The sequence below is a fragment of the Lissotriton vulgaris genome, chromosome 1_1 (assembly GCF_964263255.1).
Source record: "Lissotriton vulgaris chromosome 1_1, aLisVul1.2, whole genome shotgun sequence".
NCBI classification, from domain to species: Eukaryota; Metazoa; Chordata; class Amphibia; order Caudata; family Salamandridae; genus Lissotriton; species Lissotriton vulgaris.
In genome coordinates this window covers 96,259,434-96,275,534 of record NC_141685.1, presented here as the reverse complement: position 1 = coordinate 96,275,534, position 16,101 = coordinate 96,259,434, and the positions used below count along the sequence as shown (strand labels likewise).

Sequence of the window (16,101 nt, the reverse complement as noted above, 5' to 3'; positions counted from 1 at the left end):
TTCATGAATGAGCCCTCACTCTTCCGGGGGGAGGCCCTGTGCTCGGCCGGGTCATCTTACAGTGTGCAGCTTCATGACTTTAAGGTCTTATTGTTCTACCTGCGTGAGATCCAAATAAACCTTGATTTTGCTTTTGGTTCTATGTGAAGGCACCCACCTTATACGAGAATAAGGTAAGACAACACACTAGGATATTGTTCTTGATGTTATGCAACACAATTAATATCTAATCAAGAACTATAGCCTTGATAATATAACTGCAACAAATAATTATAAGCAAACTATGAATATGCCTAATATAAATGTGTGAAACGTTATTAAAAATAAAATAAAAAGTGATGTTAAAATACATCTGCACAGTATGTTCTCCAGTACGGTACAAACTATGGAACATGCTGTTTCGATGATATGCCTTGTCTATGCCGGCATCATTGGGGTTGCCCTGGATTTCTCCGGCCTCTACGTCCTGAATGGCTAATTGCAGACATTTCCCCTCTTGACCAGGTTGTGTAATTCATATACAAATGGCACCTACAACCCATTCAATTTGGATTTGTTACATGTGATGTTCTCAGCATCTGTCTTGCAACAAAACTCTTTTTTTTTAAATGTCACACGTCTATGAACGTCTGCCAGTGATGACATTATAAAACAGCACACAGTCTACAGAGAATGAATGTTTTCACATATCTTTTATAGTCGTCATACATTTTAATAGACAACATGAGTGCTTTATTTATTATGTGAAAGTCACTGAAGGGGCTGCTCACCCCCAAAAGTGATTTCTTATTTTAGAATTTAGAGAATAATAGTATTATTCACACCTTCTGCTTCTCCAAGGTAGGTTTTATAGAAATACAAGCTGGCATAAAACCAGCAATAGATGGCAGAAAGGCTGTGTCAGACATACTGAGCTATGTTTGGTAAAATAAGTAACATTACATTTGGTAGTAACAGCACTTTTTAATAAAGAGACAAATGAGTGAATGGCATGCAATAAATGGTTGTTTGTATTATTTAGCGTAGAGATCAACAACAATGCTCATATTTAGATTTTATCCTAGGATATTTTTTGACAGATGTTGTTAGTGGCATGCCTAATTTGCATGATGTGTGTCAGCTTGTGTTGGCTCGTCTTGTTCTTGTCACTACCCTGGAATAGAGCCTCTTTACCATCTGTCGGATTGGATGACTTTGATACTTTCACTGCTCGCTATGAGAAACTACGCGTGTCTTTTTGGTTAAGCTTTCCATGGGAGTGCATGTGTTTTGGGTTTATGAATTTACAGGTTTTATCACTAATCCCGAAATCTAGCTGAAACGATCCTTGTTAGTCCAAGCATTGTTCATAGTGTTGCTTTTACCAGAAGTATGATCAGATATGCATGTTTTTTCATGCCCTTTTTAAGAGCACTGTTTCACTCACTGAAAAGCAACTATATTTTATTTTTTTAGTCAACCTTATCTTAGTCTTCCAATATGCTTCCTAGTATTTCATGGTTTTCCCTACATGTAGAGAAGAATAGACACTTTCATAATTCTTGAAATATATATGTGTTTCTTCTTTCCTGCAAGTCGGGTCTTCTATCCTCTACTTTTTATTATCTGGTAATGGAATGTCCCACTTAATTGTAATGTTACAATTTTCTGTAATTCGTTCCTCTCTCAATAACTGCACATGTTTGCTCCTGTGTGTATCCACAGTTGGGTAACTATAATGGCCCTTACATTCTTGCCAAATTTTCACCATCTCTAGGATTATTTCAATTGTTCAATGAAGGTGTGTTTTTGCTTATGGCTGTGCAGAGCTTATAATCGACTAAAGGCTTTCATACATTCAGTACACTTGTGTGGCTTTTACCATGGGAGTTCTCTGATGCTTCCTTAGGTTTGAGGAGTCACTGAAAGTACTGCTATACTCAATAAAATGGTAAGGTTTTTTCCATGTGTGTTCGCTGATGACTTTACAGAATTGATAATTGACTAAAGCTCTTCACACATTCATTGCACTTGACTGACTTTTTCCCCTATGTGAGTTCGCTGATGTCTGTGTAGGACTGATGACTGTCTGAAGCTCTTCCCACATTCAATGCAATGGTAAGGTTTTTCCCCAGTGTGTGTTAGCTGATGGCACTGTAGGTCTGATAATTGACTAAAACTCTTTCCACACTCATTACAAAGGTATGGTTTTTCCCCTGTGTGTGTTCTCTGATGTCTGAGTAGGACTGACGATTGACAAAAGCTCTTCCCACATTCACTGCAGTAGTATGGTTTTTCCCCTGTGTGTGTTCGCTGATGTCTGAGTAGGACTGACGATTGACAAAAGCTCTTCCCACATTCACTGCACTTGAATGGTTTTACCGCTGTGTGTTGCTGATCTGTTTGAAAACATGATAACCGACTGATGCTCTTAACACACTCACTGCACCCAATAGGCTTTTCCCCTGTGTGTGTTTGCTGACGATTCCTTAATGTTAAGGAATGTCTAAAACTACACCCACATTTATTGCAGTGGTATGATGTTTCCCTAGTGTGTGTTCGAAGATGTCTTTGGAGATGTGATGACTGACTGAAGCTCTTCACACATTCATTGCAATGGTATGGCTTTTCACCTGTGTGTGCTCGCTGATGCCCTTGGAGGTGTGATAACTGACTAAAGCTCTTCATACATTCATTGCAATGGTATGGTTTTGCCCCTGTGTGTGTTTGTTGATGTCTTTGGAGGTTTGATAAGTGACTAAAGCTCTTTGCACATTCATTGCAATGGTATGGTTTTTCTCCTGTGTGTGTCCGTTGATGTACTAGGAAGTTTGCTAACTGACTAAAGCTCTTCCTACATTCATTGCAATGGTATGGTTTTTCCCCTGTGTGTGTTCGTTGATGTCTTTCAAGGTCAGATAACTGATTACAGCTCTTCATACATTCAGTGCAATTGAATTGTTTTTCTCCTGTGTGCGTTTGCTGAGGGCGCTTTAGTAGTGATGACAAACTAAAGCACTCGATGCGTGTGTCTGATTCTTTATTCTTTGTTAGTGTCTCTGGATTGGCTATATATTTTTCTACATCACATAACTGTGTTTTCTGAAGGGTCAACATGTCTGTTAAAGCAATTGTGTTATTCTCACACTCCCTAAATGTGTGTGCTATTTTGCACATTTGGTTTCCGATTTAACAATAAAGTGCAAAGGGCACCAAATATCTTTTACACTTATAATGTGTGTAATACTTCTTTGTGGGTGATAGTGCCTTTAGAATGGCTATTGGTTTTGTAAAGCTAGGGGTAAAGATTAATCTTCCTTCTGGTTTGTGCAAATTGGGACAGAGGTTTTCATTTTATTTAGCAAAACTCGACTTCCATCTAAACTCCAGTTGTCTGGCTCTACTCCGTTGTTCTTTTTTCTGCTTCCTGTGGTTTGGCCAGAAATAGTTTACAATATACATAAAAGACTGGATAGTAGTAGTCATTTTACGAAGCAAAGCACTACTGTAAGCACATCATACCAATCCCATGATCAAAGCTTGTACTGGATACTTTTTTATACAATAGGAGTTTCCTAAATCTTCCAGAGTTCTTTTCTTGGTCTTGTGACGTGGAGGCACACAGCTCAGACTTGTACATTCACTGAATTGCCCTTATCTGCTTCTTCCAAGATCTGTCAGTTAAGGTTCAAGTTCGTCTGTCTATGACCGTGCTGATGTTTTCCTGAATACTGGAGCCCAGTTTTTCATTGTTCTTGCAGATTTACAGTACTATCTTCATTATCCATATTCATTTCAAGTATTCAAGGCTTGTTTTCTGTTGGATGTAAAGAGATGTATAATTACTACAAGCAAATGTATTGGAATGTGAATATACAATGTTTAAATGGTAGTAAAAGACATCTTGTCTTTACCATCCTTGAAACTTAGTAAGGGATGTTCCCCCATACACAGATATTTAACTAGAAGTTCTGTTTAGCACAACACATCTTATTGACTTCAGAGACGGAGGTGATTTGTCAGTTTTCACAAAGTAACACAGTCAAAAAAATGCACTCAAGGAGCACCCACCTGCTACAGGCACAACTTTAGGGAGATGCAAATGATCAAGATTTTATTTGAACAAGAACAGATTATGGAAGAAGATGGATCAGGATGTGCTGCTGTTTCTTCAGTTTCAATGGTAACTCTTCAGGAAGATTATAACAAAACTAAAACTTCAGGAGGTACAAAACAAAGGTAACTCGGGGTGCATTTTTTTCCAAAGCAGTGGAGCGTCTGTCTGCATGCAAATAGCAGAAGATAGGTAATGGCCTGATAGTCAAGTGCCCGTGGTTAGCAGTGCAGGGATAACAAACTAGGTGCATAGGTACCTGAGAGGTACAAGCAGAGGAGGTGTACACAGGGGGTGCTTATGAGGTACAAACAGAAGAAGTGCAGAGGCAACTGTTTATGAGGTACAAATACAGGAGGTGCACAGGCAGGTTCTTGTGAGGTACAGTGTAGGTGCAGAGGGAGATGTTTATGAGGTACAAATAGTGTAGGTGGAGAGGTAGTTGCTTATGAGGTACAAACAGAGAATGAGTGCACAGGTAAGTTCTTGTGAAGTCCAGAAGAGGTGCACAGGGAGGTGCTTATGAGGGACAAACAGAGGAGGTGTACACAGGGGGTTGCTGATGAGGTACAAACAGAAGAAGTGCAGAGGCAACTGTTTATGAGGTACAAATACAGGACGTGCACAGGCAGGTTCTTTTGAGGCACAGTGAAGGTGCACAGGTAGGTGCTCATGAGGGACAAATAGAGGAGGCGCACAGGTAGATGCATGTTTCTTTCTGGGTCTGCTTCCCTCTGCACTGGGCGGAGTATTAGTTTTCAATTAACCCTCTTCCTGCGGCCTCACATGGGCGCTTGCTGAGTGGGTGTTACCACTTGACCATTCACCTGAGAGCAGCAAAGCCTCATAAAACCAACATCTGGAGACTGCCTGCCTCAAGGGGGTGATCCAGGTGAGGACCCAGGTGTCTCACAACATAAGCTTCGGAGACAAAAGCATCCTAAAAATCACTCCGGTTCTCAGGGCGTTCCCACCAGAGATCTGAGGGATATTTTGCCATCCGTCCACAATATCAAGTTCTGACTCCTTTATCAACTCCTCTGGTTCTACACCTGCCTCCCGGACAGGTAACTCCTCCACAGATGTGACAGATATCCCATCTGCTCACCTTATTACAACCGCCACAGGATAGCATGCACTTGCAATAAGACGGACAGGATTTCTGTCATGTTTTGTGACCTAGTAACCCTCCTGCCAAACTCTAAATCAGGCGCATGGTGGACCGTGTGTCCGATGTCCTTTAAGTGTCAGAGAGTTAAAGACAGTATCCTCTCAGTGCAGCTGTGAGTTGGAGTTATAATGCCACCGCTGTTGTGTTTCTGTTCGCTTCTTTGCTCAGCTCCTGTCACCGATGCTCATGAACTGTCAAGAGTCGATTTTGCTACTGTTTCACTCTGATGTTTCCAGTGACTGAAGCTCTTTACTCGATTGATTTTTTTAAATTGTGTTCCCAATGGGCACCATCAGCGAGCAGGGCCGGCTGCAAGCATGGGAGGCTTGAATGAGATCCAGAGAGCCATGATAAGGCGCCCGATTTAGTCTTCTGTAATCAAGCATTCCAACCGGTTCTGGGAAACGCGTCTTTTTGTGACTGCAGGTATCTCGGCCGGGGTAAGAATAAGGCAAGGAAAGTAATGCATAATGTGCTGCTCTCTGCATGTAATAAAGTGGAGACTATCTGACACTTTGCCCTTTGGAAACTCTAAACTCTGAGCATGCTTACAACATACCACTTGGAAAGTGTATATTGTGATGAGAACGTAATCAGATGGCAGAAAAGAAAGGAGTGAGAAGAGAAAATGCAGAAGGGAAGAAAAGAGGAAAATAGCCCAGCCTAGCGCTGGGATGCCCGAGGGTAGCCAGGCGCTCTATGAGTGCTTAATTATCATAAGCAAGGGGTCAGCCTTAGAAAAAGATGAAATGAAGGACTTTGTTTTCTTGAACTCTAATGTCAGCACTTTCAGGGAGGGAGCGGGTCTGATATGAACTGGTAGTAGGTAGCAAATATTCATTGCATTGCCAGACAAGGGTCTGTTGTCCGTAGATGTCTGTCATATGAAGCGACTAGACATAAGGACCCACTTCCTAGTGTTCTGTTCTTGCTCGATAGCCCGGGCCTTCACTTAAATGCATCAGATTGTATCACTGCCTTGAAAGGCATTTATTGAAAGTGATAATTTTCAAATATGATCGTAGAAAAAACTTCATGCCTTCCCCACCCCGACAACAATACCATTATCAAATCAAGAGTCTAGACAGTTGTCTTGTGCACCATCTATGTGACCTGGGTTATTATTATACATGGAAAAAATATATAATTTATTAAATCAAACAAATATGTTTTGTACAGTGTTCATCCTGAACTCATGAATTTCAAGTTGCTCTCAGATGTGTGATAATGAAGTAAAAGGAGTGAAAGTGAAATTAAACAATTGCCTGGGTAATACAATTTGGTCAAGCAGGGAAGCCAAGATTGATCCCATGTTTTCTAATTCCAGACTGACAAATTAGCGAGTAGATGGGTATGTCTTTAGCTCTCTCAATTTACATCACAGGTTAGTGCTATGTCTTTGGTACTTGGGGCATAATGTTTAGGTGTGGGTGACAGACAAAAGGCTCAGTTTGTTTTGGCCCGAGGATCCAAGGTATTGTTTCAAGATTCATAACTTTCTCACTAAACCATATTTTAATGAGTGGACTATGAAACTGGGTGTTCTCTCCTTAGAGGCAAAATGTCACGAAAGTGACAGCATCCATGCTAAATGGAACAGTGCAGCTCACTTTAGTGCAAAGTATGGATCAAACCTGCACAGTTGCTAATGTAACTGGATCACAAAACACATTGATGGTAATAGAGGCAACATTAAAAGGCGAAAGCCCCCTGATGGTTTCCTTTCTAGGTATACATATACTTTTATCAAAGATACAGTTCCCATGTAAACCATACCAGGAGTGATAGTAAGAACACACCTAGTAATAAAAGATAGCTTCGATAAATTCAGAACAGCTTACAAAGGGTTAGCTTCTGCATATTCTGGCACCAGTACTATAGTGCCACAGCAATGAGAGTGGTGGCCATGTTTACTTACGAATGCCAAAAATAACTCTTCTGTAGTAAGTCCAGCACCTAATCCCATCACAATATCAAATTTCCAGCATCTAGACGCTTTCGGGTATCAGTTTGTGCTTTATAAATAAATAAATAAATATGCCTTGGGTGTCATTTCCTAAGCCAGCAGTCAAGTAGAATAACTACATATTGGAGTTGTTTCTTGCTCTTGATTTCTATGGGTGTGGCAGCAAAACACTGCCCTTGTATGGAGCGCTGAAACTTTTCAGACACTCACACCCAGTAACAGATCTGGGTTGAATCCATCAGTTGGCAGGGTATGTCCAGACGTGGGTCCCTTGCTCACTTTGCCACTGGAAACAAGCTAGCCTGGCTGATGAGGGATGTCAGCCCGAAACCTGTCCCAGGATGCTTGTTTCCAGTACAGGGAGGACCTGGCTTGGCAGTTCGGTCTGGACTGTTCCCATGAGGCACAGGGTCAAGGCTAATTTGCATATCGCTGGATCTGAACTGAGGTGACGAACTGATTGATTCAACCCAGATCTGTGATTGGAGGTGTGTCTGAAAAGATTCAGCGCTCCGTCCATCATCTCCTTGTGTTTGCTCCGTTAGGGGTACGAAGGTGTTTAAAAATATCAACAACTTTACCAAAAGAAAAACGTCCATACATGTGCTGCTAAAGAGAAAACAAAACAAGCACCCAGAATTATTGCAATGAATTTCTTCCCATTACACTTACTGCGCTTTCAAGAGGAAAGTCACAGACAGCGCAATATACTCAGCACTTGCGAGAACCATAACTTAGGCAGCTGTCTCTCAGCAACTAACAAAAAACTAACACAAGCAGCTAACAGCTTGTGCAGAGGTGAGGAGCAAAGTGAAGCTGGGAAGGAGATGAGGAGAGCAGGGTATGGAGGAAGCAAGCATGAGCAGTGTAGGATCTTGGAGAGGCACAGGAGGAAAACATGAGGAGCGGGTAGAGGGCATCCGGCTATCACATCAGATCTAAACACAAAGGACGCACTACAGTAACAAGCATTGAAATTGCAATAGGACTCGCCTTTGATTAAGTTAAAGCCATTTGCTTTGCTAATGGTATTGTACAGCAAAGCAAATGGCTTTAACTTAATAAAAGGCGAGACCTGCTGATTTTTAATGCTTGTTACCGGCTGCTGTAAAGACTACAAGGGCTGCCACTACAATGGTAGCTTAGTAAGACACAGTTAACTTATAGCCCATGGATAAGTGTATAGATTACCTTATGTATTTAACGCTTTGTGAATTGATGGCTGTCTTTGGCTCACCAGCTTACCCATCATTATAGCACACTCTCCTTTTATGTAAAATGGTGTATATCGGAATTTATTTGTAAAGACACAGGAAATGAAATGGTATGCACTTTTATGCATTTTTAATGTGAAATAAAGTTTGATTTTGATTTGTCTGTGTCTGATTGCATATGAAGATGTGTTATTAGAGGCAGAGTAAATGAGTGACGGTGTCTGATTCGAATCAATAAAGTAGGCCTACTGGCTCTAAAATGAAGATAAACATGGCCATGCATGCAGGTGTCTGTTTCAGAGGAGGGATTGCTCTGTTAAGATACCATTTTACCCTAGGTTATCAAGTTGTCACCAGTAGGACATCAGGGGACAGTGATACTGATATCTAATAACAGGTGGGACGGGAGGCGGGGTAATGCCTCATGTGTCCAATATCAAGATGAGCAGAGAAGCCAACCCCACACCACCCAACCACTGAATGTGGCTCCTGAAAACAGCTGAGTTTCAACAGTTGCAGCACTTTAATGGGTGTCAAGCCCTTATCCCCCTAGATAAACATGCCTGTGTCCCGGACGCCGAACTGCTGGTTAACATACCTGAAGAATCAGTAATATAATATTGTTGATTTTGGCGACCAACAGAGTAAACACAAAAGCAAACAAAAACAGGCACAGGTTCTCCCATATCAACTACACACACTAAAGTTATACCTCGCATCCTTTGGCATTTAAGATTGCCTTATCAACTTACATACCAAGTCAGCAGCAAATTCAAGAGGTTCACGAATACAGTAAAAAAGGCAATGGTTTCTGCAAACAAACAAGAGGTGCACCTACAAGGCACATGCTTTCCTAAGTCATGAAGGAGTATTGATCTGCTCTTTACCAATCAACTTACGGTATCTCTGCGGCAGTCATTATGATAGATCATGGGACGGGCACCGTCCCTGCTGGCTCCAACCAGGCTGTCCTAGTGGGCACCAAATCCAGACAGACCGAAGTCATGCAGACAGAAGGCAATGGGAAGAATGACGTCAGCAACAGGCATCAAAGTGTGTCAAGACGATGAGCCTCATAGAGAAGGACTCAGTGGTGTCAAGACGATGAGCCTTATAGAGATGAACTCAGTGGTGTCAAGATGATGATCCTTATAGAAAAGGACTCAGTGGTGTCAAGACGATGAGCCATACAGAGAAGGACTCAGTGGTGTCAAGACGATGAGCCTCACAGAGAAGGACTCAGTGGTGTCAAGACGATGAGCCTCACAGAGAAGGACCTAGTGGTGTCAAGATGATGAGCCTTAGCGAGAAAGACTCAGTGGTGTCAAGATGATGAACCTTATAGAGAAGGAATCAGTGGTGTCAAGATGATGAGCCATACAGAGAAGGACTCAGTGGTGTCAAGACGATGAGCCTTATGGAGAAGGACCTAGTGGTGTCAAGACGATGAGCCTTATAGAGAAGGACTCAGTGGTGTCAAGACGATGAGCCTTATAGAGAAGGACCTAGTGGTGTCAAGATGATGAGCCTTAGAGAGAAAGACTCAGTGGTGTCAAGATGATGAACCTTATAGAGAAGGACTCAGTGGTGTCAAGACGATGAGCCTTACAGAGAAGGACTCAGTGGTGTCAAGACAAAGAGCCTTATAGAGAAGGACTCAGTGGTGTCAAGACGATGAGCCTTATGGAGAAGGACCTAGTGGTGTCAAGACGATGAGCCTTAGAGAGAAGGACTTAGTGGTGTCAAGATGATGAGCCTTATAGAGAAGGACTCAGTGGTGTCAAGACGATGAGCCATACAGAGAAGGACTCAGTGGTGTGAAGACGATGAGCCTTATAGAGAAGGACCTAGTGGTGTCAAGACGATGATCCTTATAGAGAAGGACTCAGTGGTGTCAAGACGATGAGCCATACAGAGAAGGACCTAGTGGTGTCAAGACGATGAGCCTTATAGAGAAGGACTCAGGGGTGTGAAGACGATGAGCCTTATAGAGAAGGACCTAGTGGTGTCAAGTCGATGAGCCTTATAGAGAAGGACTCAGTGGTTTCAAGACGATGAGCCTCACAGAGAAGGACTCAGAGGTGTCAAGACAATGAGCCTCACAGATAAGGACTCAGTGGTGTCAAGACAATGAGCCTTATAGAGAAGGACCTAGTGGTGTCAAGACGATGAGCCTTAGAGAGAAGGACTCAGTGGTGTCAAGACGATGAGCCTCACAGAGAAGGACTCAGCGGTGTCAAGACGATGAGCCTCACAGATGAGGTTCTGTGGCAATTGTAAGTGGTGTTTTCGACTCGCACAAATATGGTCGAGTCTGGTATCTACGAACCGCAAATGACGAGTTTAGTAAGTGTGCGCAGTTTCGCTGTGCTAACTTAAACCGTTCGTTTGTTACGTGGGTTTTTCATCTGTACCCACGGGTTCCATCTTAGATACGGCATCCATTTTGTCTCTTGCCCTCAAGTAGCCAGCGAACGGACGTTGTCCGCTTCGCGACCCTGGGGCTCCCAAGATATCTGCGGAAGACACATGTCCTTTGAAAGTGTTTTTATGACGAGGGGGATGATACTGTAAGGCAGATGGCCCCGCTCGAGGCTCATCTCGCCGTGCCGGTTTATTGTCTCAGCCGTGCATCTCATTAGGCACGTCCCTTTGATGCCTGTAGCTCGTGTTTCCCGATACCTCCCCTTTTTCACCCTTTCCAATCTCCCTACTGTTTCCATCTTCCTCCACACCTGTTCTTGTTCCTTCTTCGATCTGTTTTACTGCTGATTGGAATGTACTAATGGTGGGAAGATGGGTTTTTACAGTTGGGAACCGCCAAATGTTTCCGCACTTATATTCCGGACCTCGAATGTATCAAAGTGACCAAAGCGACCCCTCTCGGGGATAATTGTGGGAACCAAGTCGTAAACCTTTGTGTACCATGTTAACCTATGGGAGAATCGTGTATAAAAGGAGCGATCCACAGAACCAATTTGAAGCAGTCTCCCCGAACTACACTTGTTGTACTTCCTGTGACTTCTGTGTTTCCCTGCAGTAAATAAACCTTGAATCTTTGACGCCGAAGGAAGTGTCCCGTGTCTCTGTCATTCGTACGCCGGAGCAGGTTACCCACGAAGGTTTCAGGTGTTGTCCCCTGGCACCGCTGGGTCTTAAAGAACCCAGTCCTTCACAGAGAAGGACTCAGAGGTGTCAGGACAATGAGCCTTACAGAGAAGGACTCAGTGGTGTCAAGACGATGAGCCTTACAGAGAAGGACTCAGGGGTGTGAAGACGATGAGCCTTATAGAGAAGGACCTAGTGGTGTCAAGTCGATGAGCCTTATAGAGAAGGACTCAGTGGTTTCAAGACGATGAGCCTCACAGAGAAGGACTCAGAGGTGTCAAGACAATGAGCCTCACAGATAAGGACTCAGTGGTGTCAAGACAATGAGCCTTATAGAGAAGGACCTAGTGGTGTCAAGACGATGAGCCTTAGAGAGAAGGACTCAGTGGTGTCAAGACGATGAGCCTCACAGAGAAGGACTCAGCGGTGTCAAGACGATGAGCCTCACAGATGAGGTTCCGTGGCAATTGTAAGTGGTGTTTTCGACTCGCACAAATATGGTCGAGTCTGGTATCTACGAACCGCAAATGACGAGTTTAGTAAGTGTGCGCAGTTTCGCTGTGCTAACTTAAACCGTTCGTTTGTTACGTGGGTTTTTCATCTGTACCCACGGGTTCCATCTTAGATACGGCATCCATTTTGTCTCTTGCCCTCAAGTAGCCAGCGAACGGACGTTGTCCGCTTCGCGACCCTGGGGCTCCCAAGATATCTGCGGAAGACACATGTCCTTTGAAAGTGTTTTTATGACGAGGGGGATGATACTGTAAGGCAGATTGCCCCGCTCGAGGCTCATCTCGCCGTGCCGGTTTATTGTCTCAGCCGTGCATCTCATTAGGCACGTCCCTTTGATGCCTGTAGCTCGTGTTTCCCGATACCTCCCCTTTTTCACCCTTTCCAATCTCCCTACTGTTTCCATCTTCCTCCACACCTGTTCTTGTTCCTTCTTCGATCTGTTTTACTGCTGATTGGAATGTACTAATGGTGGGAAGATGGGTTTTTACAGTTGGGAACCGCCAAATGTTTCCGCACTTATATTCCGGACCTCGAATGTATCAAAGTGACCAAAGCGACCCCTCTCGGGGATTATTGTGGGAACCAAGTCGTAAACCTTTGTGTACCATGTTAACCTATGGGAGAATCGTGTATAAAAGGAGCGATCCACAGAACCAATTTGAAGCAGTCTCCCCGAACTACACTTGTTGTACTTCCTGTGACTTCTGTGTTTCCCTGCAGTAAATAAACCTTGAATCTTTGACGCCGAAGGAAGTGTCCCGTGTCTCTGTCATTCGTACGCCGGAGCAGGTTACCCACGAAGGTTTCAGGTGTTGTCCCCTGGCACCGCTGGGTCTTAAAGAACCCAGTCCTTCACAGAGAAGGACTCAGAGGTGTCAGGACAATGAGCCTTACAGAGAAGGACTCAGTGGTGTCAAGACGATGAGCCTTACAGAGAAGGACTCAGTGGTGTCAAGACGATGAGCCTTATGGAGAAGGACCTAGTGGTGTCAAGACGATGAGCCTTAGAGAGAAGGACTTAGTGGTGTCAAGATGATGAGCCTTATAGAGAAGGACTCAGTGGTGTCAAGACAATGAGCCTCACAGAGAAGGACTCAGCGGTGTCAAGACGATGAGCCTCACAGAGAAGGACTCAGAGGTGTCAGGACAATGAGCCTTACAGAGAAGGACTCAGTGGTGTCAAGACGATGAGCCTTACAGAGAAGGACTTAGTGGTGTCAAGACGATGAGCCTTATGGAGAAGGACCTAGTGGTGTCAAGACGATGAGCCTTAGAGAGAAGGACTGAGTGGTGTCAAGATGATGAGCCTTATAGAGAAGGACTCAGTGGTGTCAAGATGATGAGCCATACAGAGAAGGACTCAGTGGTGTCAAGACGATGAGCCTTATAGAGAAGGACCGAGTGGTGTCAAGACGATGAGCCTTATAGAGAAGGACTCAGTGGTTTCAAGACGATGAGCCTTACAGAGGAGGACTCAGTGGTGTCAAGACGATGAGTCTTATAGAGAAGGACTCAGTGGTGTCAAGACGATGAGCCTTACAGAGAAGGACTCAGTGGTGTCAAGACGATGAGCCTTACAGAGAAGGACTCAATGGTGTCAAGACGATGAGCCTTACAGAGAAGGACTCAGTGGTGTCAAGACGATGAGCCTTATAGAGAAGGACTCAGTGGTGTCAAGACGATGAGCCTTACAGAGAAGGACTCAGTAGTGTCAAGACGATGAGCCTTATAGAGAAGGACTCAGTGGTGTCAAGACGATGAGCCTTATAAAGAAGGACTCGGTGGTGTCAAGACAATGAGCCTTATAGAGAAGGACTCAAAGTTGGTCAAAGGCAGTCATCCAAGTTAGAAGTTTAGAATTGCTTTTGACCCTCAGTCCGTGGCTCTGATGACTGCAGAAAGGCACTGACAGCTGTCATAGGAAATTACATCATTCATTAGCCTTAACTGTCACGTGCCAGTCATCAGGCATTCGAGACAAAGGCAAACTAGCTTCCAGTCCACTCCAGAGGTGTTTGTTACCAATGCGAGTGATCAAAGTGTGAGCATGAGAGTAAAAGAAGGCGCAGAGACAGCTCCAAATGTGGACCAGTGGAACAGCTGGAACTGGGCCAAGGCCACCTTGAAAGGAGTCCTAATACCAGTAAAGACCCCCCTTTACTGCCCCGCGCAGACTGGGCTGAGACCCCTGGCACAAAGATGCCTATCCGGGACACTGTGGAAATGTTTATTTTGCTTTTGTTTGCCCGATTGGCATGGGATGTATTAATTGTAGTGGCGGCGCTGTTTATTGTTCAAGGGGGGCTGAAGCGAGTGTCGGTTTTATTCATCAAACACATGCGCCATGAGCCCAATAAAAGGAAACATTGAACTGAGGCATGTGGCTCCGGCCGAACAGGTCTTATCTCTCCATTGTGCAACCCCGCCAGAGTCCATATGTTAATGCCCCCCCCCCCCCACTCATAACAATACAATGAGTCAGAGTGGGCTTTATTGCCAATCTTGCCTTCGGGCAAATGCTTTGTTGACAAAACCTCACTTGGTGCAATTTAGTGTTTGAAAAGTCACGACTGGCTCATGGTGTCACTTGGGACAGGGACCCCTTGCAAGTTGTGCAAAGAATGCGCCGCATTCAGACTATCTTGATGCAATATGCGGAGTGCTGCTCTCTTTACATTTGTGGCCAGGTTTCATGAAAGAGTCATCAGTGAGTGCAGCGCAGAGAGGGCGGTTCAACTGCACCCAGCGCACAGCTCTCATCTCAAACCAGTGAGCCCATTTAAAACTAGACTCTAGGGGCAGATTATTAAAATGCAGTTTGGGAATACTGCTTTTTGAATAATTGCCCCGATGACCTTGAAAACGTATAAAACATATACAGAATAGACAGCGTATTTCTGATGTATGACGTTACAACGCATACTTTTACCACGCACACCATTACAACGCGGTATTTACAACGCATAGCGCTTTGGGGTGCTGGATAGTGAATGATTACTTTACTATTCCAACTCCAGTCCCCGTGGACACTAGGGAAGGTGTTGGATAGTAAATTAAACTTATTCCCTATCCTAGAGCGCCCCCCAGCGCAATGTGTTGTAATGTTTTGCGTTGTAATGACTGCGTTGTAATGGTAGTGCGTGGTAAAAGATTTGTTGTAAAGGTTGTATACCGCGTATTTCGGAGGAATGCCCCTTCACCAACCCTCCTCTCCCCTGCTTTCTTTCCGGCCGGTATTTTCCATAGGTCAGAGGTAAAATATTGAAAATTAGTTCCCAAGCCACCACATACCTTTTCGGAAAAGTTGTTAATTTGCATTGAACGAAAATATGTCCCTGTCTCTCTTTGCATTGAACGAAAATATGTCCCTGCAGGCCTGGGTGTGGAAAAGTTTTAACCCGTAGGGTAGGATTCTAGCAACGGTGTGAGGGAGGGCGGCCCCCAGAGCTAAGGCCCCCCTGGCTCTCAGCCAGGCCAGGGTGAAGCCAGGGCGCTGCAGGAAATGTCAGGCCCTGTCAGGCGCAGCAACGTAACTTCCACTGGTGCAGCAGGTGCAGTGGCACCGGGGTGCAGAGAGGTCTCTCGATCCTGATGATTGATGTATTTTATAGTTCAAATAGCAGTAGGGGGAGGGGCAATTCCTTTCCCTGCACTAGAGCCCCCTCAAGGAAACCACGGTCATGGCTGCTTTAGCAAACCCCTGCAAATGAGAAGTCTGCGCTGCAGCCGAGCAAAAAAGGGAAATGGAAACAAAAATGCACATCTGGGGGGTGGCTCTCATAAAAGAGGGCTGGACTATAACAGGAAATCCCCTTGCAGAAACAACACACTGCTCGACGGGGGTGTCTACGGTGCTACACGATTCTTGGTACAAAATAGGTTTTCTGTTTAATAGCCGCACCCTTGCTGCTCCCACTCTTTCTTTTCAAATCGGACCCAAGATGTGCGAAGAAAGGGGAGAAAAACAAACAATAAGACGCAATCCAGCCCTTTTTCTCCCAGCGATATAAAATACGGTAGGGGGCACCCGACATTT

At 44.3% G+C, this 16,101-nt stretch overlaps 1 protein-coding gene across 1 annotated transcript in view; it reads right to left on the bottom strand.

Annotated features, from left to right (window-relative positions):
- Positions 1–677: 677 nt before the first annotated feature.
- The window catches only part of LOC147737545 (uncharacterized), a 36,465-nt gene continuing 21,041 nt past the window's right edge, over positions 678–16,101 (bottom strand). Inside the window, exon 2 of the mRNA XM_086934928.1 lies at positions 678–3,796. Coding sequence (XP_086791054.1) covers positions 2,002–3,156 — 1,155 coding nt within the window. The 5' untranslated portion in view covers positions 3,157–3,796 and the 3' untranslated portion in view covers positions 678–2,001. The remainder of the gene's footprint in view (positions 3,797–16,101) is intronic.